The 25,021-nt window shown below is 64.6% G+C and overlaps 1 protein-coding gene across 1 annotated transcript; it reads right to left on the reverse strand.

Annotated features, from left to right (window-relative positions):
- Nucleotides 1-1,140: 1,140 nt before the first annotated feature.
- Nucleotides 1,141-24,187, reverse strand: LSS (lanosterol synthase). The gene is made up of 22 exons (XM_025462199.3): nt 24,042-24,187; nt 23,731-23,899; nt 22,717-22,855; nt 20,474-20,582; nt 19,373-19,494; nt 19,020-19,116; nt 17,069-17,204; nt 16,701-16,809; nt 16,131-16,249; nt 15,153-15,250; nt 14,940-14,967; nt 13,336-13,392; nt 12,738-12,809; nt 12,440-12,490; nt 11,833-11,982; nt 11,217-11,313; nt 10,380-10,485; nt 5,045-5,110; nt 4,563-4,643; nt 3,916-4,086; nt 3,092-3,170; nt 1,141-2,610 (listed from the first exon to the last, which is right to left on the reverse strand). Exons 1-22 carry the CDS (start codon nt 24,053-24,055, stop codon nt 2,479-2,481), a joined length of 2,202 nt encoding a protein of 733 aa, XP_025317984.1. The 5' UTR covers nt 24,056-24,187; the 3' UTR covers nt 1,141-2,478.
- Nucleotides 24,188-25,021: the final 834 nt, after the last annotated feature.

Raw genomic sequence — 25,021 nt, forward strand, 5'->3', positions numbered from 1 at the left:
TAATAACCTTTAAGATGCCGTGCCACGGTCTTCTGCTTTGCGTCACGCCTGTTGTCCTTACCTTTGTTCACCTGCATGGAATGTGTCTGTTTTCGTTTGCTTTTCAGACGTTATTCATTCATGGTTTCCATCCATTTAGGACGTGCTTTGGAGGTTTGGGGTTTGGTATGTTTGGTCCGTGTGATTATTCTGTGTCTGCTGAGCGTCACGATCAATGAGCTTATAGACTTCACATCCGGAACAGTTTCACCAGGATCACTCAGAAGTTTCCCTGCTTCCCTCCTTCCCCATCTCGTGGGGCCCCAATTATATGCATGTTGGACACTCGAGATCACCCAGCAGGTCACTGTGTCGTCTTTAGAGTGTTAAGCACCCTGGCCACCGGAGGCTGTGTGGTGCTCACCCGTTCCTGGGTGGCCCAAGTGCAGCCCCTAATCCTCTACCTTCCCAAGAACCGGAGGCGGCATCAAGGACACGGGTGTCAAGCCCACCGCGTCTCACACCCACGAAAGGCCTGGCTGCGGGCAGGTGTCTGAGGCCCCTGGTCTCACGACGGGCTCCAGTCGCCCCTGGGGCCATCGCTGTCCCTGGAGGAAGGCTGCAAGTCACTTATCAGTAGTCGTCATGTAGAAACTGTTTTCACTGAGAAGAACGTGAAGTTGTCCTTATCACCCTCATCCTCCTGAGGAAAGGGGGTGGGGGGTCCTCTAGTGCCAGGCCTGAAGGCCACACAGCACAGAGGGGCCCGTGGCCCTGGTGCCCTGCAGAGCGGCATCCGCAGCCCCCTCCACGGCCACCTGTGTGGGCAGCTACCGTGGATCCCGCCGCGGGCTGACGGCCTTCGGGGACATGCAGCCGGTGCGACCACAGGGCTACACGTGCAAGCTCCAGCTGCCTCCTAGGACACGGAGCGAGCCGAGGCCACGACGGCAGAGCAAGCCAACCCCGGCCTGTGGCTCAGGTCCCATCGACGCCCCCTGCCTCCTCCTTCTACCCGTCATTCCTTTTTCAAACAAAGTGAATCATGAGTAAAAAGTGATATTGCGGATGGAAATGAAAATAAGTCAAGCTGAGCAACTAACCTGTGGTCAGCCTAGCTGCAGAGATGAGGAAAGAACGAAGAAGGCAAAGGAGACGGCATCAGTTCTTGAAACATTTTATTGCCTAATTAAACGTGGATGTAGCAATAGTGACGGTGTCCAGGAAGAAAAAGTACTTTCCCAGAGAGGAATTCCCACTGCGAATTAAGGATTTTTAGTCAGGGAATTCCTCAGAGGGAAGGTGTGGAGTTGGCGTCGTGGCCGATACCGAAGTCCTGATACGGCTCCAGCAACAGCCTCCCAGCATAAAACAAAATCTGGGCCCGACAACCAAGAATAATTTGAATTCAGGCGTCTTTAATGTTCTCTCCCAAGACGGAGAACTGGACTTTATCGAAGCACGGCTGACCCAGGGTTGGCCCGGGCCAGGTGTACAAGGCACCGACTCGCCCACCACGTACGCTGCTCGCGCCCCCGCACCTGTCACCTTCCACGCGGCGCACGATCATGGGCTGCACTCCCCACAGTACTTTCCATCACCGAGCTACGCATTTTATAACTGAAGTCCATGCTCGAAGCCCCGTCACCTGTTCAGTCACCCCCCACCCCCAGCAACCAGCAGTTTGGTCTGTATTTGAGTCTGTTTTGTTTAGAACCGATTTTTAATCAAGCAGAGGAGACACACCTGCTCCTCTTGGAGCCATCACGCGGCTCCCGAGACCCACGTGGAGCTCGCGCAGCGGTCTCTGAGGACCCAGACCCTGGACCGTCCCCACAGGAGAGACACGAGCGTACCACGCTTTGGCCTGACGGAACCACGGGTCTGCTTATCAAGGGAGCTGCCGCAGGGCGGCGGCATCGGCAGCAGAGGTGGCATCAGATCTTCCCTTGTTAGGTCTGTGCAGCGACCCGACCATGGCTCAGCTTCCCGGGCAGCGGCTGCCGCGGGAAATGGCCAGCCCGCCCCGACGGGAGAACGTGGGCAAGGAAAGAAGTGCAAGAGCAACCCGACGGGTTTCCAGGGGATCCCAACGGTTCCTCCAGCCAAAGCGAACCCTCATGTAAACCTGGGGAGTGGGGCAGACGCTCAACAGGCATCCACAGGACACCCGGGCCCCACGGCACAGCGGCCAGGGCGCCAGCAGGGCTCCGAGCAGAAGCACCACGGGCTGTGCCCCCGGGCTCGTGGCTCATCCTGCTCCTTTCCTCATCTAAGCAACACTTCTAAGAACTAAACCCTGAAAACAAGGGTCTAAAGCCGCCCCCCCTGCCCTGCCCCAGGTCTGCCCTGGCCCTGCCCTTGCCCTGCCGGAGCAGGTGGTGAGGGCACTGGGCCCCTAGGTGGGGCTCCTGCAGCTCACCCGAGGGCCCCAGCTGGAACCTGCTGCTTGGTGGCCCCCCCCGGACACCCGTCCCCACCACCACCTGCCAGGTGCCCTCAAGGGTGACCGGCAAGGGCGCTCTCGGGGTACAGGCGGGAGAAGCGGCCGAGGGTCCAGATGGGGAAGACGTTCCTGTAGCTCGTATAGTTGATGGCACAGGACTTGTTGAAGACGCCGGCCGTGTTGTCCTGGAAGAGCACAGGGAGTAAGCACAGAGGCTCCAGCACGAGGCCAAGGGGCTCCCGGAATGGAAACCCCGGCCGGACAGCTGGGCAGCCCCTGGGGAGTCGGCCCACGAGCCTCTGCAGGCCGTCCTCCTCCTACCACGCTGGCCCTGGACCCCTGCCCTGGACCCGAGTCACCGGCTCCTCACAGCCGTGTCCCCTCCCCAGACTCGTCCGGGGCAGGGGGTCAGCATCCTGTGACTGTGACCTGGACCCGCAGGACAGGTGGAGGCGGCTGCCGCAGCTGCCAAAGCACAGCCTGAGGGTGTCGGGCCCCCCCACCCCAGGCTCCGAGCCAAGCGGTCGTCTGCACACGGGCTCTCCCTGGGGTTTACAACTCTCCGGCCCCCAGAGCTAGGACTCTGCTCGCGAGCACAGGTGTGGCCAAGCCCATGTGCGTCGAGGTCAGGGTTGGGCCCCGCGCTCCTCGGCCGCCTCGGCATACCTGGGGCCAGTCGCCGTTGGGGAGCTGTTTTCGAAGCAGACACCGGACTCCTCTCTCCAGGGCCTCCACGCAGGGATGCCTGGGGGGGGCGGGGGGAGGAGGAGGCACTGACCGCTCAGCCACTGCTCGGTAGGACGGCAGCCCAGCTGCACCCTCGTCCTCACGCCACCAGGCACAGATGTGTGATGCACGAATGCACAGGGACACGCAGTGGCCCCAGCACGGCTAGAACAGCCGGCACTCCGCGGCTGCCCCGCACGTCCACCCAGAATCCCAGATTCCAGACACGCACAGCGCGGCCCGAGGGCAGGCGGGCAGGCAGCCCCGCACACGTGGGCAGGTGCTCCAGTCCCGCCCTGGCCTCCAGGAACCCCCCCAAAGCCCACAGATGTCACATACGCCCACGCTCACTGCCCGCGGCCAGGATGACGCCCCGGAAGGACGACGGGTTGGGGACCCCACCCAGCACCCGTGGCCCAGGCCCCCCTGACTCGGCCGCTCCTGCTCACAGCGACCCACCTAACTTGGTGAGGTTTTAGGAGGATTCCCCAGACGGCCCCAAAGCTGACGGACAGCACAGCCCGGGCACCGGGCACGTCCATGGGTCCACACACCCGCGTGGACACAGGGGCCACCTCGGCCCTCCCGGGCCTCCCCTGGGCCTCCTCACAGCCGAGCCTCCCTGCAGGAACCCCGCGTCTTGACAGCCTGCGCCCTCGCCCAGCTCCCTCCCCTCCTCCCACCCTCGCTCACAGCTCAGCTGCCCGCAAGCCACCCAACAGCCTCCTCTTGACCCCACCACCCAGGGGGTCCAGGGCACCCACCTGACGGCCATCAGCCCCATCAGGGCCCAGCACGTGTTGTGGATCTGGGACGCGGTGCTCTGCACGTAACGCCGCTGCTCGCAGGACTCGAAGTCCTCCCCCCAGCCCCCATCGGCCATCTGCCGGGAGAGCAGGAAGGCGCAGGCCTGAGAGACCTCTGCACACACAGCCCTGCGGAGAGTGATGAGGGTTGTGGTCGGTCCAGGGAGGCCTCCCGGGGGCGGGGCAGGAGTACGGGGGGCAGCCTGCACCCCAGGCCCACCACCACATCATGAAGGCCTCGGAGACACCTGCCTCCCACAGGGAGTAAGAAGCTCTGTGGCTGGGGACGCCCCGGCATGACCACCCCACCCCTGACACACCCTGCACCGGGCGGAGCTGAGGGAGGCGGCTGGGACAGCTCGGACCCAGCCCAGAGGGGTCCCACTGGGGGTCGGGGCCAGGCAGGCCCAGAGTGCGCCGCCCAATAGGCTCCTGGCTGGGGCTTCGAGCAGCGAGGCACGGCCTCAGCCCCGTGTCTTTACTGGAGCCATGAGCTCACTGCTTAGAAAACTATGAAACACCCCTGAGGCCCAACATCCAAGGAGACACCCAGCAGAGCGTCCTGCTGGCAGGAGCCCCACCCCGGGCAGTACAGGCCCACTCACCCGCTGTGGTAAGTCTGCCCCATGCAGGCGAAAGCTTCCAGCCCGAACCAGGTGCCGTACGTGAAGCAAACCCCCCAGGAGCTGGAGGAAGACAAAGCAGAACCTCAGCCTCTCCGTCTCGATCGGAGGCTGCGGAAAACCAGATTCCGCCGGACTGGTGGGAACCCGTTCCATTGTGGGGTTGGGAAAGCCGGGGTTACTTTCAAGAAAACCACCCCCCGTGGCCTTCAGTGCGCCTGACTCTAAGGCTGAGCCCAACAGGCCCGGCGCACGAGGGCCCCGCCAGGGGAGGAGCAGTCAGGCCGGAAGCCTGGCCTGCACACCCCCCAGCGTCCTCGGCCACACGCTGAGCAAGCAGGAGGAGGCCGGGCGCCCAGAAGTGACAAGGCCCCGCAGAACGCTGTCCCAGCAGCTACTCCCGGACGGTGGTGTGGCCTGAGGACAGAGCTCCCCCACCTCTGCACGCCCAAGAGCTCACGTACCCTTCCCAGGAGCCGTCAGCCCGCTGCTTCCGCCGACAGAAGGCCAGGCCCTGCTGGAGCGTCTCCCTGGAACACAGGATGATGCTAACAAACGCTGCGGGACGACAGCAGCCCACCTACCCCAATGCCACCCGTCCCATGGCCTCCAAGAACCAGCGTGGACTCCCTTAAAAAACAGTAAAAGTAAACGAACACCGAGAGAGAAAACACATAGGTGAGAGAGGTGAGGGATAAGAGGACGTGGGAGGGAGAAGCCAAGCCACAGTGGAAGCCGTGCTAGTCAGCAAGGAACCAACGCCAGGAGCAGCTGCACGCAGAGCCCGTTTCACTGCGATAACGTCAGGAACACAAGTTGCGGCAAATATGCAAAATGATACTTAAAAAGAAATAAAAAATTAGAGAGCAAATGACAGATGTAGAGGACAGAGGTCCATCGTTAGTCTAACTGGTTTGGGTCTCTGAAGAGGCTGGAGCGAAGGTACAAAGCCTCCAGGGAGGTCCCGGAGCCTCGCCTGCAGGTACCCCCGCCCCATGGCATCCCCCCACCCCCCACGGCACCCACCCCCCCAGCATCCCTCCTCCAGGGACTGGCTTCCAAACAACAGATTGCAGCCAAGTCGACGGAGCATCACTTCTGAGACTCGCTAGCAGATTCCCTGTCCCCCGCTGGCTTCACGAGACTCCGCAGAGGGGCCCCGGTGGCGAGAAACTGAGGCTGGCCTCCAGCCAGTGCTCAGCGAGGAAACGGGACCCCGGAATGGAAACCTGCCAACGACTATGTGAACGTGGAGTGGACCCTCCCGTAGCCGATGCTCGGGTGAGACCCCAGTCCTGGCCGATGTCCTGGCCGCGGGCTGGTGGGAGCTGTGCAGACGACCCGCTGGGCGGCGCCTGGGTTCCTGACCCACAGAAACTGTGAGGCAACAGACGTGTGTTGTTTGAAGCCACCAAGCTTTAGTCGTGTTGTCACTCAGCATGAAAGAACCGATACAAAGGGTGGAGGGACAAAGATGTGACCCTAGCAATGAAAGAGTGACGCGATGCAGGGGTAGTAGAAACAAAGAGGTTAAGAGAAAGTAAGAAAACTTGACACGACACAGGTGGAAACTCAAAATGCACAAATTATTGGGACAGTAGCTTCTCAAAACCGGCTCAAGCAGAGGGAGCCTGGCTGGTCCTGCAAGTACTAAAGACAGAGTCACAGATTCGAACTCTGTCCAGAAATAAATCAGGACTAGAGGTTTTCAACAGTAACTTCTACTAACTCAACCAAGAATGATCATTCTAACGTGACTCAAAGTCCTCCAGGGGACGGAGGAAGAAACACGCCCTCGCTTATTCTAGGAACCCAAAAGACCGTACAAGTGCGATGCAGGGAAGCATAATTTCCAGGCTGTCCGTGAATGAACGCGGATGTGACATCCAAATCTAAATTTCGGGGAAGCAAACACAGTGGAGATATGCCAATACCAAGTTGGCCCCGTCCCAGAAACAAGGGTGTTTTACCATTAGAGAGATCTACAATAATCATCTACATTTACAGCTAAGGGAGATTATGCTTATCATCTCTACCGAGATAGGAAAGTCCTTATCTCCTAAAATCAAACACCCATTCACAACAGGGGGTTAAAGAAATAACTGAGCAAATTAGGAAGAAAACCGAACTTTGTTAACCTGAAAAGGGTAACGACCAAAAACCTAAATCACGAATCACTCTAAATGGAGAAATATTAGAAGCATTCCCCTTCAACATCAAGCAATAGGACAAAGATGCCACCACGGCCACCACCTCTGCTTCGCAGGCTCAGCCAGGGCAGGGAGACGAGCAGGAACACCAGCTGCAAGGACCTGACGGTCTAGGAAGACCCACAAGAACCCACAACTAATTAGAATATAAAGAGTTGCCCAGATGGATTCACCGGTGATTTCTGCCCTCAAGGAAGGAATTCTACAAGGTCCCCCAGGCTCCCCCAGGCTCCCCCAGGGCCCAGACACAGCCCGCCTGGTCCTCGAGGGCAGCATCACCTGAAGACCAAAAGCAAAGACATCGCAAGTAAGGGAATCTACAGACCCCTCTCTCCGTGGCACAGACACAGAAACCCCCCACACAGTGTCCGCACAGCAAATGCAGCAACATAAAGAGAATCGTATGCCACAGGTGAGATTTACCCCAAGTATGCAGAGCTGGTTCCACATTCAAAATTCAGTGAATGCAATTTACGGAATCGACAGGCAAAGCCAACAAACAGAAATCACACGATCACATCAACAGCTGCTGAAGTAGCTGACAAAACCTAACACCTGTTCATCATTAAAAACTTTCAGGAAACTAGGAATAGAAGGTAAACTCTTCTGCTTGGTAAAGAGCAGCTGCAAAACTACAGCAAACAGGACAGCCCCGGTGGCGCAGTGGTTTGGCGCCGCCTGCAGCCTGGGGTGTGATCTTGGGGTCCCGGGATCGAGTCCCACGTCGGGCTCCCTGCATGGAGCCTGCTTCTCCCTCTGCCTGTGGCTCTGCCTCTCTCTCTCTGAATAAATAAATAAATCTTTAAAAAAAAAAAAAGGCAAACATCACATGTAATGGTGAGAAACGAGAGGCTTTCCTACGGAGTTGGAACGAGGACGCCCCTGTCACCACCCCTCCTCGACACTGTACTGGACGTCCTAACTGATGCAACAGGACGAGAAAAGGAAATAATCAGTACACAGAATGGGGAGGAAGAAATAAATCTGTGTTTGTTCACAGATGACGTGATCACCTACGTAGAAAATCCCAAAGAAGCCACCAGAACACTCCTGGGCTACCCATCGTCACAAGGTTGCAGGATACAAGACGGTTCTTACACAGTAAAGACCTTTCTTTTCTTACCAGCAACGAACAATTAATTTCTGAAGTTAAAATCACAGTATCGACTATGTCAGCACCAAAAAGAAAAAACATTACTTAGGTTTAAATCTAACACAGGGGGATCCCTGGGTGGCTCAGTGGTTTAGCGCGTGCTTTCAGCCCAGGGCGTGATCCTGGAGTCCCGGGATCGAGTCCAGGGCCCCCACACCGGGAAGGGGCAAGGGCAGGGGGTCTCCCCACACAGGCGGTCCCCAAAACCATGTGGCTCCAGGGAAGGGTAATGGTCCTGGATAAAGATCCAAGAAGACAATAGTCATGAAGGTTAAAATGAAGAAAAGCTACAAAATGACAACGAAAATTGAGAGACGACCAAGAGGCCACTAGAACAATGAAACACGTGTGCCCACACGACTCCTGCGGGAGGAGCACGCGACCAGACAGCTCCCAGACCTCGCCAGCACGGCCGCAGGGTCGCAGGGTCGCAGGGTCGGGCGCCACCAACTGTCCTCCCCGCGGCCTGGAGCTCCCGCACCCTCCACGTCTCCACCAAGAAGCACACTGGACTTTTATTAAACTTCCTAAAACAACCTATTAAGGGAAAAGGTCAATCACAGGAGAACGTCACTGGGGACAAGCCGTGCCCAGCGGAAGGGACCACCGGTGGCCCCAGGCCCAGGGACAGAAGTGCAACAAAGCTCGGTGCCCACCAGGGGCCGCACCGCCCGCCAGGGCAGAAGGGAACCCGCAAAACACAACTAGAAAGTGGTCCAATTCCTTGGACGTAAAGCCACGTACTCCTAAATGACCCCGGCCAACGAGCTCAGGGCAGCAACAGAAGGTCAGCCTAGCTCCACGCTCACCGAGACTCACCACAGACGTACGCGCACATCTAACAAGGAAGCCGGACGATCGTTCAAGTGTCTAAGTTAGAAAAAGAAATAAAGTAGAAAGAGAACAGTGACGAGCAGACATTGGTGAAACCGGAAGCCGAGGCTTTGCCGCGACAGAGTCAAAGGCGGGACAGAGCCTGGGCAGAGCGGGGAGCGGCTGGTGCAGGGGCGGCCCAGGAAGCGTGGACAGCGGGAGGACCGAGGCGAGGACCGGGGGGCACAGCTCTGCGGCACTGGGACAAGCCCCCAAACCCACAAGACGCAGCAGAGGAAACCCGTGTGGTCCCACGGGTCCCACGGAACCTGTAGCGAGAAATTCAACACCTTCCCTCGGAGGAAACTCCGAGCCCAAGTGCAGCCTCCAAACACTTGAGGCAGAAATGGCCCAAGTTCTCACAAACTCGGCCCAAGAATCTAAAGAGAAAATTGGCTCTGCAGCTCCGGGCCGTCGGGCGGGGCCCCACCGGGACGCTGCGAGGGAAAGCGCACCCGGTTTCCCTGCGGTTGTAAAGGCCCTTGAGAAAGTGCTTTTCCAGTTGAGCCCGAAGGGTGCTCAGGAGGAAAGCGTAGGAGCAGCTGCAGCCACGTCACAGGTGCCGCGAGGTGTCAACGGACGTGGGGGACGGGGATGCCCAGGAGCCCGCGCGTCCCCAGCCTGCAGCCAGGCCACTCCTAAGCTCGTGTCCTCAGGAAGCGGGGACCCCGGGCCCCGAGAGACGAGCGGCATGTCGAGGGCAGGATGGTTCCAGGAACCCGCTGGGAGGCCCCCGAGGACCCACAACCGATGGAGCCACTGCGGGCCACCCGCACCACGGGCACGCACGCAGAGGGCAGGGGGGGCCGGCTGCTGCCTGAGCACGGGGCCGGGCCCCGAGCACCGGGTTGAGGCCTCCCGTGGGGGCCCCGAGAGTGGGAACGGCGCAGCCCCAGAGCCAGGAGGGGGCGTCTGCCCACATGCGTGCCCGCTGAGGTCGCACAGCTTTGTCCCCTCGTGATTCGTCGGGCACCGCAGGGAAGACACGTGCACCTCTGTGCACAGGACGGGCTTACCGAGGGGCCGTGGACGTGGACACGCGCAGCTGGGCTGCGGAGCTTTGCACCATTATTAAGACGTGAGCAATCCTCCCTGTGGGTCAGGGCCGGGCTACGCTGAGCCCCAGGACTCGAGTCTGCCTGGGGCTCGGCCTGGGACGACTGCTGGAGCCCCGCAGGTCACCAGGCTGTTCTCGGTACCTTCTCTTCCCTCTTGAGCTTACTTTCTCTCCCTCACGCTTTTCTTTGCCGTTTCCTCTCCTCCAGCCTCCCTCACGCCAAGGAGGCCACATACGAACCCCAGCAAGGTGTGTTGGTCGCGTGCGTACGTCCCTGCTACGCTACACGGGAGGCTCCCGGGGGCGGGTTTCAGGGAACGAGTCACGTGCAGCTTCCAGCAGCGCCGCGGTCGGCACCCCGGAGCGGTTCTGCTCGCGGGCAGCTGGATTCAGGAGCTCTGGAGCCCCTCCACCCCCGGACTGCGGACGGGTCTTACAGCAGACCCCGCCCCGCCGAGGGCCACCCACCCGGCAACGCCACGCCCGCAGCCCCAGGCCACCCTCACCTGATCTCGCCGGCCCTGTGGTCCGGGAAACACTGGTGGAAGAGCTTCAGGGCCTGCATCACGGCCGACGTGCACTCCACGTACGTGTAGTCGATCATGATGTCCCCTGGGAGGGAAGGACCAACGCGCGTGTGAGTTTCGTCTCGTCACCCAATTTGGCAGCTCGGGCCAAACCGTGAAGAATGAGCGCACGGCAACATGGGGAGCCCACATGGGGCAGCGGGAGCCTGGTCGTCCTTCAAGGAAACCAGGGAAGAGCTCCCGGGCACCGGCCCAGCCCCGCAGACGCGGCCACCAGGTGGGAGGGTGGCGGGCACCTACTCGGTGACCTGGAGACCCCCGGGCCAGCGCGATGGTGAAGGAGCGAGGCCCGGGGCAGCCTACACCCCACCCAGCGGACCACGTTCAGCAGTGACAACAGCGAGGCAGAGACCTGGAAGCAGGGGTGCGGGCCATGCGGGCCACGCGGGGCAAGAAGCTGCCCTCGCAGACTAGATCCGCAGGCACAGCAGCGTGACACAGGCCAGCAGGTCCCCACCGACACCCCCTGCAAGGTGCCTGGGCTCTGCGAGGTGCGCTCAGGGCACAGGACGGTCTCGCAGAGGGCAGGGCACGCGGCAGGAGAGCCAGTGACCTCCCCCCCCGGCTCCACCCCACGTCTGAGAAACCGAACCACAGCTTTCCAGCCCCAAGCACAGCAGTGGCCACGTTCAGAGCTCGGGACGCGCAGCTGCCACCACCCACTGGCGCCTCCGCGGGCACGGCTCCCGCCTGAGGAGGACCTCAGGGCTCCGGCGGGCGAGCCCCTGGGCTGGTCTCCGGGCCGCAACCACTCACCGAAGACCTCCGAGGGGTTCAGCAGCTCCAGCAGGTGCCCCCCACGCTTAGTCTCATAGGTGGAAAACCCTCCGTCAGAATTTCTCATGTTCAGCAACTAAAAGCAGAGACAGGACATCCTGAGAGTTCACCCTCGTGCTGAGCGTGACGGGGACCCCACCAGCCGCGGCGGAGCTTTCCAGAAACAGCCCCGGCTAAGACCAGCGGGGCAGGGCGGGGCACGGGAGCCGCTCTCACATTAAACCGAGGCCCCCGGTGCCCCAGGCAGTGGTGCTCCAGGAGTGGCCGCCGGGGCCCCTGACCTGCACCTGCTTATCCACTCGTCAGCCACGCGTGGACACCACACGGCCTCCGTGCTGAACCACGCACACACCGGGTGTGAAGGGACTTCGCACAAACACGAACGGCAGGCGTATCCTGCCTTCAGCCCTCGCTGGCGAGTAGCCAGGCCTGCAAGCCCCCAGCACAGGCACCATCAGGGGACGGGCCCCCCCGGGCTTGCGGCACGACCCAGGCCTTCACACAGAAGGAGCCACGGGAAGCGCAGCTCACAGGCAGCACTGGGGGGACCCAGGGTGCCCCCAGCCCAGCCCCGGCCCCGGCCCCGGCCCCTCACCACAGCAACAGCGTCACAGAGCTGCTCTCGGGCGACGTGCTTGGTGACGAAGGAACACTTCTCCTGCAGCAGGAGGATGGACTTCAAGGCCTCGGCTGTGCAGTCGGCAACGATCCAGCCACACTCCAGCGTGCTGAAGGGGAAGCCGCCCTGCAGGGCGCGGGGCCCGCGTCAACCCTGGCCGTCGGGCCTCCCAGTGAGAGCAGAGGCCGGGCCACCTCAGCCCCACGCACCACCCAGTGTGGACGGCCCCCGACCCACAGGAGGAGGCGCACGCCGTGGGGGGCTGCCCTGGACCCGCAGCACCGCCCGCACACCATCGGCGTCCCGACCCAGCGTGGTGGCTGCGTGTGCACGTGCTGCCGTCTAGCAGCAGCTCTGCGGCACAGACATGCGAGCTCAGCTCCGACGCAGCAGCAGGAGGCGGCCCACGCGCCTCAGTCGCCTCACGTATGCGTCTCCCCCGTCAGGGAGGCCCGGGTGCACTGGCGGCGCCCGCCGTGGGCGTGTCGGAGCAGGAAGGCCCAGGGAGGCGCGAGGAGCCCTCTTAAACGGCAAGCACAGCCAAGCAGGGCACAGGACTCGGGGGAGCCGGCTGGCCGCGCACCTTGCTCATCTGGCGGTAGTACTTCTGGTGGTCAGGGTAGTTGTCGGGGACCTGGGCAGCATCCAGGGGCACAGGCGGAGAGCAGGGGAGGCCCCGTCAGCCCCAGGTGCAGAGCACACGCACGGCCCCCGGCCATCAGAGCCAAGGCAGCCTGCGATGCCTCCCCACGCCGCGGCCCAGCACCCCCACCCGCTGCCCTGGAGGCACGCCCGGGCGCTCCCCGGGGAAGGCAGGCGGGGGCACCCAGCACAGGTGGGGAGGCCCCACCACCCCCAGGCACAGGCCACTATGGCCTCACCTGCGAGATGCGGAGAAACTCATGTGCCTTCTGCAGGGAAGACAAGAAGTCGGGCCTGTGGTGTGCCCCTGCCTGGAAGACAGCGCGGGCTGAGCGGCCTGGGGCACGAGCCCGCGGGTGAACGGGCTCCCAGACCGCCCTGGGGACGTGTCGCCACCACCAAGAAACAGGAGCAAACCCACCCGAGCGTCAGGCTTTTCGGTTTCTGCTGACGTGTCAGGAAGACGTGATGGAGAAACGAAGGGGGCAGGAGGGTCCACCCGAAACCCGGCCCGGCCGGGGCACAGGAGCCCGGCCACCGAGGCAGAGGCCCACGTGGCCCAGACCCCCGAGGCCACCAGCACACGCTCTGGTCTCTGCAGCGTGTGCTCAGAGGTCCCCTATGGGCAGTGAGCGCGGAGGAAGGCCGAGAGCCCCGCCCCTGCTGGAAGCTTCCTGCGCAGCGTCCCTGCTCTTGGAGCCTCCCAGCCCGCCCACCATCACCCTGCCTTGGTGGGGCCCTCGCCACAGGCCTCGGGGCCCAGGTGAGCAAGGAGGACGCAGGCTCAGCCAGCGGCGCACACCCAGGAGGTCGGCGGGGGACGGCGGGCACACGTACCTCGAGGAGGGCCTGCACCGCAAAGGAGGTGTCCCACACCTGCGAGCCGTTGGTGCCCTGCACACAAGGACGAGCCGTTAGAGCAGCGGGGCAGCTCCCCACCTGTCCACTATCACCTGGGACCCGCCAGGTGGGGCGGGGGCAGGCGGCGGTGTCTGGGGGCCCAGCCAGCCCCCAGCCCTGGGCTCCGCGCTCTGTGCACCCGGCGCCCACGAGGGCCGGGCGGGGGCTGTGCGTGCAGGTGGGTGAGGGTGAGGCAGCCCCGCGCCTGCCGCCAGCAGCCACGACCCGATCCTCGGGGGCACGTCCAGGGCCTGCTCCACCCCTGCCCGTGACAGGCTCTTGCCGAGGCACAGCGAGGACCAGCCTGGCGGAGCTGGGAGGCCCCCCTTGGATCCCACCCCGGGAGCCTCGTGCACTGGTCCACACTGCGCTCCCACGAGGACGCTGGGCGGGCACAGACACTCAGGCAACAGGGATGGGCCAGCAGCCCAGGAGAACCTCCCGGACAAGAGAGACCAGCGCAGGGTCAAGGCTCAGGGTCTCCCCACCAGGGCAGGAAACCAGCAGACAGGCCCAGACGGTGGGTGTGCCCCGAAGGAGAACCAGCACAGAACCAGCCCGATGCCAACACACGTGCCACGGCCTAACCAGGGACGGTCATCAACCCTACGGGGCAGGACACCAGCAGCCATTCCCTAAGCGCCGGTTAGCAGGGCGCGGAAGGACTCCGGACCCACGCGGCCACATGGGGCCCATCGCCCTCCTCCCGTTGGCACACAGCCGTCGCGAGCAGGCAGCAAGGCCAGGCCGGCCAGGTGGGCTGTGCACTGGACGCCATGTAGCGTCCTAAGGGTCAGGGGCGCATCTGATCCGAGAACCCTGCTGGAGGCTCCCTCTGCGTGTCCACACGGAGCCAAGGGGGGACAGAGAGAGCCCCCACAGGGTGGCCCCACGGCTCCAGGCTCGCTGCTCTCAGGGCCCCGCAGCCAGGTCCGCGCCAGGTCAGCCCCAGGGTCACGCACAGGACGTGGCCGTGGGAGCAGTGGAGGCAGGTCAGAGGCCATGACGGCACAACCCGGGGCAGCAGTGCACGTCAGCGGGACCACGTGGGAACACACCCCCCACGGACGGAGCACACATGCCCCAAACCCTTAGAGGCCGGGGCAGCTCTGCAGGAGCTCGGCCTGGGCACCAAGCACAGCGTCCCACACAGTGGTCTCAGGGGACCTGGCTGCCCCTCAGGGGGACTCCTGGGAGGGTAGGGGGCTCCTGGGGGGGCTCCTAGTGGGGGTGAGAGGGCCTCCTGGGGGGGTTTTAGGGGGGTGAGAGGGGCTCCTAGTGAGGGTGTGGGGCTCCTAGTAGGGGAGGGCTTCTAGTAGGGGTGGAGGGGCCCTGCCATGGGGGTAGCAGGGGTGGGCTGCAGACCCTCTCCCCTGGGCCTGTGCACCCCTGCCACTGGCTGTCCCCTCCCACGCCGGCCTGGGGATGCTGGGGGCTGCTGCGCGCCCGCCCCCGGACCTCACTGTGAGGGGTGGTCACCCTAAGGGGCCCAGAGCAGGAAAGGCTGAAAAGGGAGCAAGTGGCTGCAGCCTCGTCTTTACCTGCATTTTCATGCCGTCGAGGCCCAGCCTGTGAGGAGGAGAAGGGCCCAGGTCAGGCGGCTCAGCCCACGGACGGCGGCAGGCCCCCGGCCCCCGCACACCCTGCATGCCCTGCGCGGCCCCACTGCGGGCGGTGACTGACCAGCCACGCTGGCCTGCGAGGCCCCCACGCGCTGTGCCCCCGACCGGCCAGGCCCTTCCCACCGCACTCACCACAGGTAATCGGGAATCCTGGAGACGTGCTCCTGGAAGACAGAGGAGGCGGGCCCGTCCACGTACCAGCGCACGAGCATGTTGATGGTCTTCGAGATCTGCGGGGGGACACGGAGCCACAGCCCCGTCAGGCGCTGCCCAGACCCGCTCGGCTCCCGACACGGGGACAATGGCCCACACGGGGCCCCCAGCACAGCCTCCATCTGGGCCGCACGTGGGCATGTGGGGTGGGGTGTGTCCGCCTCAGACGACAGAGCAACGCAGCCCCCAGGAGAGACAGAGACGGTACCTGTGGGGCAGGGGCTGCTTGCCTGGCATGGAATGTTCTACAGACCCAAACCCACATCCTGGCGTCGCGTCAGGCCAGTCAGCCCTGCACGTCTCACCCGGGTCACAGACCCGGGGTCTGCTCAGTGCCAAGTCGACAGTCCCCCCAGGACCACGCTGCTACACGGGGAACGACTCCCCGCTCCACTGAGGCAGCCACAGATCACGGTCCCCCGGGTGCCACAGGCCCCACGGAACCCCGGCGAGCAGCACGGGACAGCGCTCCAACGGGGCTGGCCCAGAAAGGCCGCCACCAGGCCCGCCAGGGTCACCCCACGGCCAGGAGGCACCCCCAGCCTCCACTGCCTGGGGTCCACGCTGGGCCTCCGCCAGGCCCCACGGCCTCACCATGCAAAGCCAGGCCAGGAGAGTCACTGAGCTTGGCAGGAAGCAGGGCTGGAAGCCAAGCACCCCAGCGCTGTACGCCCACGGGCAAGGGCAGACGGCAGGTCGTGGGGAGACGTCGAGGGGGAAAGCACCCCTCCCGACTGACCAGGAAGCTCTTGAGGCGGCCCCAGGAGCAGGTGCAGCGGAGGAGGGCAGGGCGCAGGCGGCGGGGGGGGACCTGGAGGCCTCACCTCCAGAGCGCCCGCCGCCCCAGCCCTCACCCCGCACGGGGCCGCACGGGGCCAGCTGGCACCGCACACTGACCGGGCCGATGCTGATGCACTTGGAGAAGCGGTCGTCCGCCGCGATGTGCTCGTACAGCCTCTGGACGGCCCGCTGGCGCAGGCTGGCGCTGTGGTGGCGCTCGTACAGGTTGAGCAACGCTGCGGGGGCGAGGTCGTTAGCCCAGCACAGCCCCGGGGCCCTCCCGACCCCGCCCTCCCCACGGCCCTCTCCGACATCCCGTGTGGAAACCCGGCCGGGGCACAGCCGGGCAGTGACCGGGACGGGCCCAGCACAGAAGACACGTGCAGGACACGCGGGAGCAGGGGTGCGGACCCTCAAGCCGCCAGGGTTCCCGCAGGGAGACGGGCCTAGGCCGGGCCCCTGGACGCAGGGAACAGAGCGTGCCCCCAGGCCCGCAGCCCCCACCCCGCTCCGGGACCCCAGCCTCAGGCTTGCTCCGGGGGCAAGGACAGCACTCGCACTGGACGTGAAGCACAATGGCTGCCCCCCCACCCCGGTCACCACGGGGCCCAAACAACGGGGGGTGAGAAAGGGGAGGAGACTTGGTCACTCGGCCCGGGCCGCCCGCCACCCCGCGCAGGCACCCACCATACACCACGCGGAGCAGCCAGCTGTGCGGCGTGTACAGCTCGTCGGGGGCCACGCTGCTCCTGTGCGCCGGCCAGTCGATGCCGGCGTAGTCCTCCACGTAGAGCTCCTGGGGGGCAGCACCTCAGCATCCTGCTTGCCCGCTTCCTCGCCGGGCATGCCCTAGCGAGCACCCTGCACCCCAGCCTCGCCCCGGGACCCGGGGGCCAGGCCTCTCCCAGGGGCCCCGAGCACCCCCCAGCCCCCGGGCCGGTCCTCGGGGACGGGAAGGTGGATGCTCCACCGTGGCTCCTGGGAGCGCGGCCCTGCAGGGTCCCGGGCCAGCAGGCGCGAGGGTGACCCCAGGGTGCCCGCCCGGGACGGCTCACCTGGCGGAGGCTCTGGACCAGCGGGTCCTCCTTGGCGGTCAGCCGGGTGGCGTAGCAGTAGCTCATGGGCAGGTAGACCTGTCGGCAGTGGCACCAGAGCGTGGAGGGGTGCGCGGGTGCCCAGGTGGGAAGCAGCCTGAGGAGACAGCACGCACCACGTGGTGGCCCTGCCGCCTGCAGCGCGGCCCCGGCCCTTCCACGCGTGGACCCGGCCACCGGCACGTCACAGCCCGGCTCCCATGGGCTGACAGGCTGACCACCAGTCCTCCCGCTTGGCCGGACACAACCTGACGCCAGAAACCTGACCCCGACGCTCAGGACCGTCTGTGGCCTCATCGGCCGGACGGAGCTTCCACAGCGTTCACGGAGAACCAGGGCGGGGGCTCTACGGGAACATTCCGCACTTTGCAACTTTTCTGGAAACTGATGGCTATTCCAAAATCAAAAGTTCATCTAAAACCCCGCGGCCCCGGCCCCTCTGCCCAAGGACGGGCACTTGCACAGACACCAGCCGGCCCAGCACCTGGCAGCACCTGAGCCGCCCTGCCTCCCTCCCAGCGCCGGCCCCCGGCCCCCGGGGTGCACCGCCGCCGGCCTTGGGCCCTCACCCTGTCCCCAACCCTCCAAAGCACCCAGCACTGCCCGCTGGGCCCCCCACGGATGGCAGCCAGCGCCCCACACGCCCTCCAGCACCTGCTCCGCCTCGTCCGCCCACTCCCTACACACCGGCAGGTCCACAGAGCAGCCGGCAGGCGGCCAGGGAGGATCACCTCCCCTCCTCCAGGGGCCAGCCTTGGGGGATGGTGCCCTCCTACCGCCTCTCCTCCCCACCTCACCTCACCACCTCCCCTCCCCTCTCCACCCTCTGCCCCGGCAGGTCCACAGAGCAGCCGGCAGGCGGCCAGGGAGGATCACCTCCCCTCCTCCAGGGGCCAGCCTTGGGGGATGGTGCCCTCCTACCGCCTCTCCTCCCCACCTCACCTCACCACCTCCCCTCCCCTCTCCACCCTCTGCCCCAGTCACTGTGTCCCTTCACCTCCTCACCTCCCACCTCCTGTCCCCTCACTGCCTCCCCTTCCCTCCCTACCCTCTACCCCAGTCACAGCCTCCCCTGCCCTGCCCTCCCCTCCCCACCCTCTGCCCCAGTCACCACCTCCCACCACCTCTGTCATGGCCCCGTGTCCCGGTCACCGGGTCACCACTGCCAAGGCTGCAGAGGTCGGGCCAAGTCTTCCATCAGAGCCCTTCACCCAGGCTGCACACGAAGCCCGAAGCCCGCCCGACCTCCCTGACAGCTCAGGGGCCGGGACGTCGCTGACAGGGCTCGGGGAGGCCGCAGGGGTCCACCCAGGCTCTACCAGGGTCTCACCTCTTGAAGGTGACCTGGAGGACTTATACGCATAAGAATGTGTCCTGGGGAGACGCCCAAGATGTTACACAGTGGTCGACGCTTCACACAACTAGAAATCAGTGTGACGTTGCTGAGTGCACAGCGGGCCTGTCGACCAGGGAATTCCTCTCCCTTAAGGACACACTGCGAAGTGCTGGGGGGAAGCGCGCCGCCTGGGACTAACCCTCCCCGTCACTGGCAGGAAGAGAAGGGAACAGAAAGCAGAGCACACCCCATGCCCCGGTGCCGAGGCTGCCGAGCGGCACGGCCTCCTGCTTCTGCTTTCCCCTTGCACGAGGTCAAGACGTCGCGGCAGGACACAGCCCGGCCGTCTGCAACAACGCAGGGCTCGCCCGGCCTGCCGGGGCGCCACCTCACAGGGCCTCCCCGCTCCTGCCCACGGGGACCCCTTCCACGTGTCTGCTGGACTCGGCCCACGGGGCCCCACCTCACTCCACCGGACGGGCCGCCCGCCCCCGGCGACAGGCGACCCCGGGCCCGCCCCCCACCCGGTAAAGCGCAGGCAGCCCGGCCACGGCAAGGGCGGAAGGGCACACGCACCACATCTCCGGGAACAGAGTGTTGAGGCCTTCCCAGCTGTAAACGTTCAGGACGGCCAACCAGAACTTCCCCCAGGAAGGGATGACCACGGCGCCGCCTACGGAGAAGAACGGTCCTACGTCAGCAGCCTTCCCTGGAACACCAGCTGCTCGGGACCGTCCCCGTGCACTGAAGCCGGGGCTGAGGCTCCTCCAGCGCAGGCGGGAAGCAGGCCCCGAGCCCCTCAGGTCTGCTCAGCTGCCCGGCTGCTGTGTGGAACCTCAGCGTCCCCAGCGTCAGCGGGTCGGGCCCGAGAGCCACATTCGCAGCCTCCCCGCAGGAGGAGCACCCAGCACGCGCGGTGCAGGGAGTACCTTTCTCGTGGAGAATGTTCCGGGCTCGCACCAAGTCAGGATCGTCAGGCCCAACACCCAGAATTCTTAGAGACACGTAGTTGAGTGCGGTCCCAAACACCGTGGACTTGTCTTCCACGTGCCTTGGGGAGCAGGAGGGGGACAAGAGATGGCCGTGTTTCATCACTTGCAAGACGCCGAGCAGGGCTTTTAGCACAGCCTCCTGAGAAAGTCAAAAATGCCTCCACAGACATCACACGACCGCCCGACGACACCCAGAGCCGCCATCGTCCAGTTAGAAGCCCCGCACCTCCCGTAACCGGCCGGCACTAGCACTGCCTGCCTCCTGCGCTCCCTTCCCACGCCCGGCCCAACGTGACCAGTCGCAGGCCAGTGACCCAACTAAGGCTCCTTCGTCAGCACACACGGCACAGGCTCCAGAGGCAACGAGTAGGGGCGGCCGGGCCCCTGTGCCTGTGCAAAGGCACTAGCCAGGTCTCAACACCCGCCACCACCACAGGAACCTGCGGGAGAGGAGGCCCCAAGTTTGAGGTCAAAGCCCCGCCCGGGGGCAGACGGGGGCTGGGCGGTCCCCCAAGAGTTCTGATGGAGAATCCCGGGGGGCAGACTCCACTCACCAGGAGGAACCCCAGCCCTGAGCATACAACTCGGAGCTCCAGGGCCCACAAGCAGGTGGGCAGGCGGTCGACCACACTAGGCAAGGCCCAGCTCCCAGAGTGAGCTCCGTGTCAGGGGGGTGCACGGAGAACTGGGGAGGGGTGCTGGCCCCCCGGCTCCACCTGCTGCCACCCTGGAGTGGTCACAGCCAGCTGGCTTTCTGTGCGGTGCGAGTCCCCAGCGCCTCCCAACCAGCCTGAAGGCCCATTTGTGACACCAGCTGTAAGACCAGGGCCCAGAAAGGGAGCAGCCTCCTACTCTGAGGACCCCGGAAGCCAGGTCCACCGGTGCACAGCCCCCGGCCAACCTCCCTTTTCACACGCTCCCCTTGCCCCACCCCAGCTCCTGGGGAGCTACCGCCACCCCACCCTTGACAGGTGTATCCCCTACATAAGAACGCATGTGCACACGCACGCACACGTGTGCAGTAACAAAAGCACTCACAGGCCCCAGCCGCCATCAGGGAGCTGCACGGACCGCAGGTACCGCACTATCTCTTCTCTATATCCAGCCGGCAGAGGGATCTGTGCCACGTAGCACGTGATGAGCAGACCTGTGACAGAGAAGCGGTCCTCAGTGGGAGCAGGCCGCGAGCACCGGTAAGCCCAGGCCCCCTTCCCGCACCCCGCAGGGAGCTGCCCTGAGCTCTCCCTCTCGTGGAGAGGAGCCCGAGGAGGCTATTGCTGCCGGCCTCGCCAGGGACTCCAGGAGTGAGGCCCCGCGGAGCAGCGCCAACACGCGACACCCCCTCCCAGCCACTCTTGGGCCCCGTGACACTCTCCACGCCTGCTGGAAAAGGAACATCAATGGGTCACCCCTGGATAAAAATATTCATTGCTCACATTTTTCTGTTTTATAGGGTTTTTTCTAGCATATGTCACCTTGCAAATGAAGATCAATGGTCAGTAAACATGATCCACAGAAAAACCTTCCCAGCCCAGCGCTCCTGAGTATTGTGCTCCCAGGCCGCCGCCAAACCCCACCTGCGCCCCCCCACGCCTGTGGTGCCCTGCAATGGAGGTGGGGCTGGGGTGTCTTGGGGTGGTCCCAGCCCAAAGCACCGTGGAACACACGCCTGACGCTGGCTCAGAGGCATCAGAAACCCCGTTAGACACCCTCATACGAAGCCACGCCCTGGAAGGCGGCAGCTGGGTTTGGAGATGCAGCAAAGGTTCCCATAAAAATCATCCCAAATCAGGCTCCCTCTTTCCATTCTAGTTACGGTACCATCAAGACACAGAAACACACATGGCCAACGCCATGTCACCGGCTTCCCACAGAGACCCGGTCAATGACGCATGTGGACAGCCGATGCCACACGAACCACACTCAAAGGGGAATAGTCTATACAGATCCAAACTAAAGCAAGAAAAGAAAGACCCTTCAAAGCTCAGCCGGCCCCGGAAAAACTGCACGGTACCTCAGAACAGACCAGCGCCAGCCTGAGGACGAGGGGAGTCCTCGACGGGGAAGCAGCCGCAACACAGGAGGGAGGCCCAGCAGGCAGGGCCCAGGGCAGCAAACACCGAACAGGGCAGCTGTCCCAGTGACAAGAGCCCCCCGCCTCCTGGTGCTGCGTGTGGGCGGGCGGCCTAGCCCGAGTCTCCTCACCCCCACACCCCATGAGGCAGCCCGGCCCCCCGCCCGGGGCAAGCTGTGTCACCGCCTCCCTGAGAAGATCTCCGGCTCCAGGTGACTCTCCCCTAAGGACAGGCCCGTGGGCCCCTGGACAGGAAGGTACGATGATGTACAGCCCAGGGGACACGAGCACGCGCACTCCCCACGCTCGTCCCACGAGACGAGTCCTTCCACACACATCACACAAGGGGATTCCTCACGTTACACGGCTGAGTGTTTATTTCGTGAAACATTCTCAGAAAGCAACGGTTTCAACACGCGACAGTACTAGGAGTCAAAGGCCACCCTCCGAGGCCATCCTCCGGTTCCAGCCCCAGCTCCCCCAGCCACCTCCTCAAGGTCAGCTCACACACCCGAGCTGCCCGAGGACTTAAAGACCCCACCCATCGGGGCACCTGGCTGCCTCCGTCAGTTGCCAGAGCATGCAACTCTTGATCTTGAGGTTGTGGGTTTGAGCCCCACGCTGTGTCGTAGAGATTACCTAAAAATAAAATCTAGGGGCACCTGGGTGGCTTAGCGGTTGGGCATCTGCCTTTGGCTCAGGCTGTGACCCCGGGGTCTTGGGATCAAGTCCCACATCGGGCTCCTCATAGGGAGCCTGCTTGTCCCTCTGCCTGTGTCTCTGTGTCTCTCTCTGTGTCTCTTGTGAATAAACAGGTAGGATCTTCAAAATAAATAAAAAAACAAAAATAATAAACCAGAAAAATAAAATCTTAAAAAATAAAAAGACCCCATCCATCACCTGTCCACGTCTGGCACCTTTATACAGGCCTGGTCCTCCACCCAGAGTGCCCCTGCCACTCTGTACTGGACTCAAGAGCCACTCCTCCCCTGCCCCCCCAGTACCCCTTGCTTCCCTTTTGAGAACCCTGGGCTAGCCATGCCCTCAGTCCCACCCCAGCGCCGACGCCAGGACGGCACAGGCACAGGGCAATGCTCCCGAGTAAGTCTGGGTCTTCATCCACCTTCTCATTCACCGCACAGCACTGACGCGGGCCTGGAGCGGGCCAGGGCCCCGAGGAAGCCCCAGGATGGCCTCACCCACCTACCTGGCAGGAGGAAGAGTGGGCCGCCATAGTCACCGGCCCAGTGCCCATCCTCAGCCTGCAGCCCCACGTAAAACGTGATCCCGTTGAGAGCCGCGGCACGGGCTGTGTCGGCTTTGGGCAAGTCCTTGAAGTAACTCCCCTGCGAGGGAAGAGAGACGGGAGCCCTCATCACTCACCGCCCCCCCCAAAACAACGAATGCAAATTACTTTAAGGTTTCCACTGTTTCAACCAAATGTCAACAAGTTCTCCCGGTTTCCAGTCTCCTACTTCCCAATTTCTTCACAACCTCTCCAGGGCCATCTTCAATCAGTAACGCAAGGGCCCCCTGACTCCCCCATCGGGAAGCTGGCTGGCTCAGTCAGTTGGCAGAGCAGACAACTCTTGATCTTGAGGTCAAGGTCAGCTCCTCCCCGGAAGTCCACTGGGCTGGAGAGTTCACTTTCCAGAGGGCCTCGCTGGACACCTGTGCTGTCCTGGCCCTGACCCTCCCCTGACCCCGGTCCTGACCTTCCCACCTTGACCCTCCCCTGACCCCAGCCCTGACCTTCCCCTGACGCTAGCTAGCCTTGACCCTCCCACCCTGACCCCAGCCCTGACCCTCCCCTGACCCCAGCCCTGACCCTCCCCTGTCCCCAGCCCTGACCCTCCCCTGTCCTCAGCCCTGACCCTCCCCTGACCCTCCCCTGTCCCCAGCCCTGACCCTCCCCTGACCCTCCCCTGTCCCCGGCCCTGACCCTCCCCTGACCCTCCCCTGACCCCGGCCCTGACCCTGACCCTGACCCTCCGCTGACCCTGACCCTCCCCTGACCCTGACCCCGGCCCTGACCCTCCGCTGACCCTGACCCTCCCCTGACCCCGGCCCTGACCCTCCCCTGATCCCAGCCCTGACCCTCCCCTGACCCTCCCCTGTCCCCAGCCCTGACCCTCCCCTGACCCTGACCCTCCCCTGACTCCGGCCGGCCCTGACCCTCCCGGCCCCCCACATCCCCCCGCCGGCCCCGCGCCGCACTCACGGTGTCCAGGCCCAGGGAGTGCGCCTCCAGCGCCGTCTGCCCGCGGCCGGGGCCCTCCTCCGCCCCCAGGTACGTCCACGTCTGCCGGCCCCGCTCGCAGCGCAGGCGCCAGCGGCTGAGGTCGGTGGCGGGCTCGGTCTTCCAGGGGCCGCCCCGGCGACGCAGGCACCTGGGACCCGGGCGCTCGGTCAGCCCCTCCAGCCGCCGCGGCGCCGTCCTCCACAGGGGAGCTCGCGCCCCGCAGCGCCCGCAGCGCCCGCAGCCCCCGCAGCCCCCCGCAGCCCCCCGGGTCCCGGGCCGCGCGGACTCACGTGCCCTCCGTCATGACGGCGACCGCGCCGCTCCCCGCCGCGCCCCTGCAGCCCAGCCCGGCCGGTCCAGCGGGTGCGCCTCGGCGGACTCTGCGGGGCGCGGTGGGCCGATGCCTCCGTAGCCAATCAGGACGCCGCGGGGGCGGGCCCCGGGCGCGCTCGGCCGCCTCATTGGTGGAGAGCCGGCCGCCCCAGGGCGGCGGGGCGGGGCCTGTGCGGGCGGGGCGGGGCCTGTGCGGGCGGGGCGGGGCCTGTGCGGGCGGGGCGGGGCCTTGCTGGTGGGACGGGGCCTGCCGTGGCGCCTCGGGCCGGGCGGAGGCGGGAGGGGGTCGGCGGGGAGCCGCGCCCGAGAGGCCGGGCGGGAGGTGCGAGGGCTGCCTGGAGGCGGCGGGGCCCGGCAGGGGCCCACGGCTGAGAGGACCCGGGGCCGCGGAGGGCGGTGGGGGCAGCCTGGGCGGCCCGCGGGGGCCTGGAGTCTGGGGGTGCCCGGCCGTGCCCTCGACGCCCCCGAGGGAGGGGCCGCCCTGTGCCGCCCCCGGCCCGCCGCGGGGACCTGGGGACCTGGGGACCTGGGGGCCGCGGGGCCGGGCTCAGGACGGTCACCAGCCGCTCCCTCCGCCCACGGAAGCGCGCCCGACCCGCCGGCGAAGGGGCCCCTCAGCCTCCAGCCGCGCCCCGCCCGCGGCCCCCGCGGCCCCCTCCGCCCGCCCACGGCCTCCCCACAGGGCCCAGGCGGCAGGTGCCTCAGAAGGGCCTGAGTCCGTCCGTCCTCCCGAGTCCACCGTCTAGAAGACAGGTGGGAAGTTGTCTCCGAGAATGGGGCGGGAATGGGGGCTCTCAGAGCCCTGGTCCGGCAAAGCTGAGGGAGGAACGAGGTTTCAACTGGAGCAAGTTTGGGTTTTGAGATTTTACGGTGCTGGACTTTTTAGGAGCAAAGTAACAATCTCTTTTTTAGTATCTTGGAAGGGAACAAAGGTGTA

Source organism: Canis lupus, chromosome 31 (genome assembly GCF_003254725.2).
Source record: "Canis lupus dingo isolate Sandy chromosome 31, ASM325472v2, whole genome shotgun sequence".
NCBI lineage: Eukaryota > Metazoa > Chordata > Mammalia > Carnivora > Canidae > Canis > Canis lupus.

What these genes read in the sequence shown, in the direction of transcription:
- LSS (XM_025462199.3), bottom strand. An exon ending in TCGACGGCATGAAAATGCAG is followed by an intron (nt 13,393 to 14,939) that starts GTAAAGACGAGG and finishes CCTTGTGTGCAG; the next exon opens with GGCACCAACGGCTCGCAGGT. An exon ending in GAACCCCTCGGAGGTCTTCG is followed by an intron (nt 10,486 to 11,216) that starts GTGAGTGGTTGC and finishes CTTCCCTCCCAG; the next exon opens with GGGACATCATGATCGACTAC.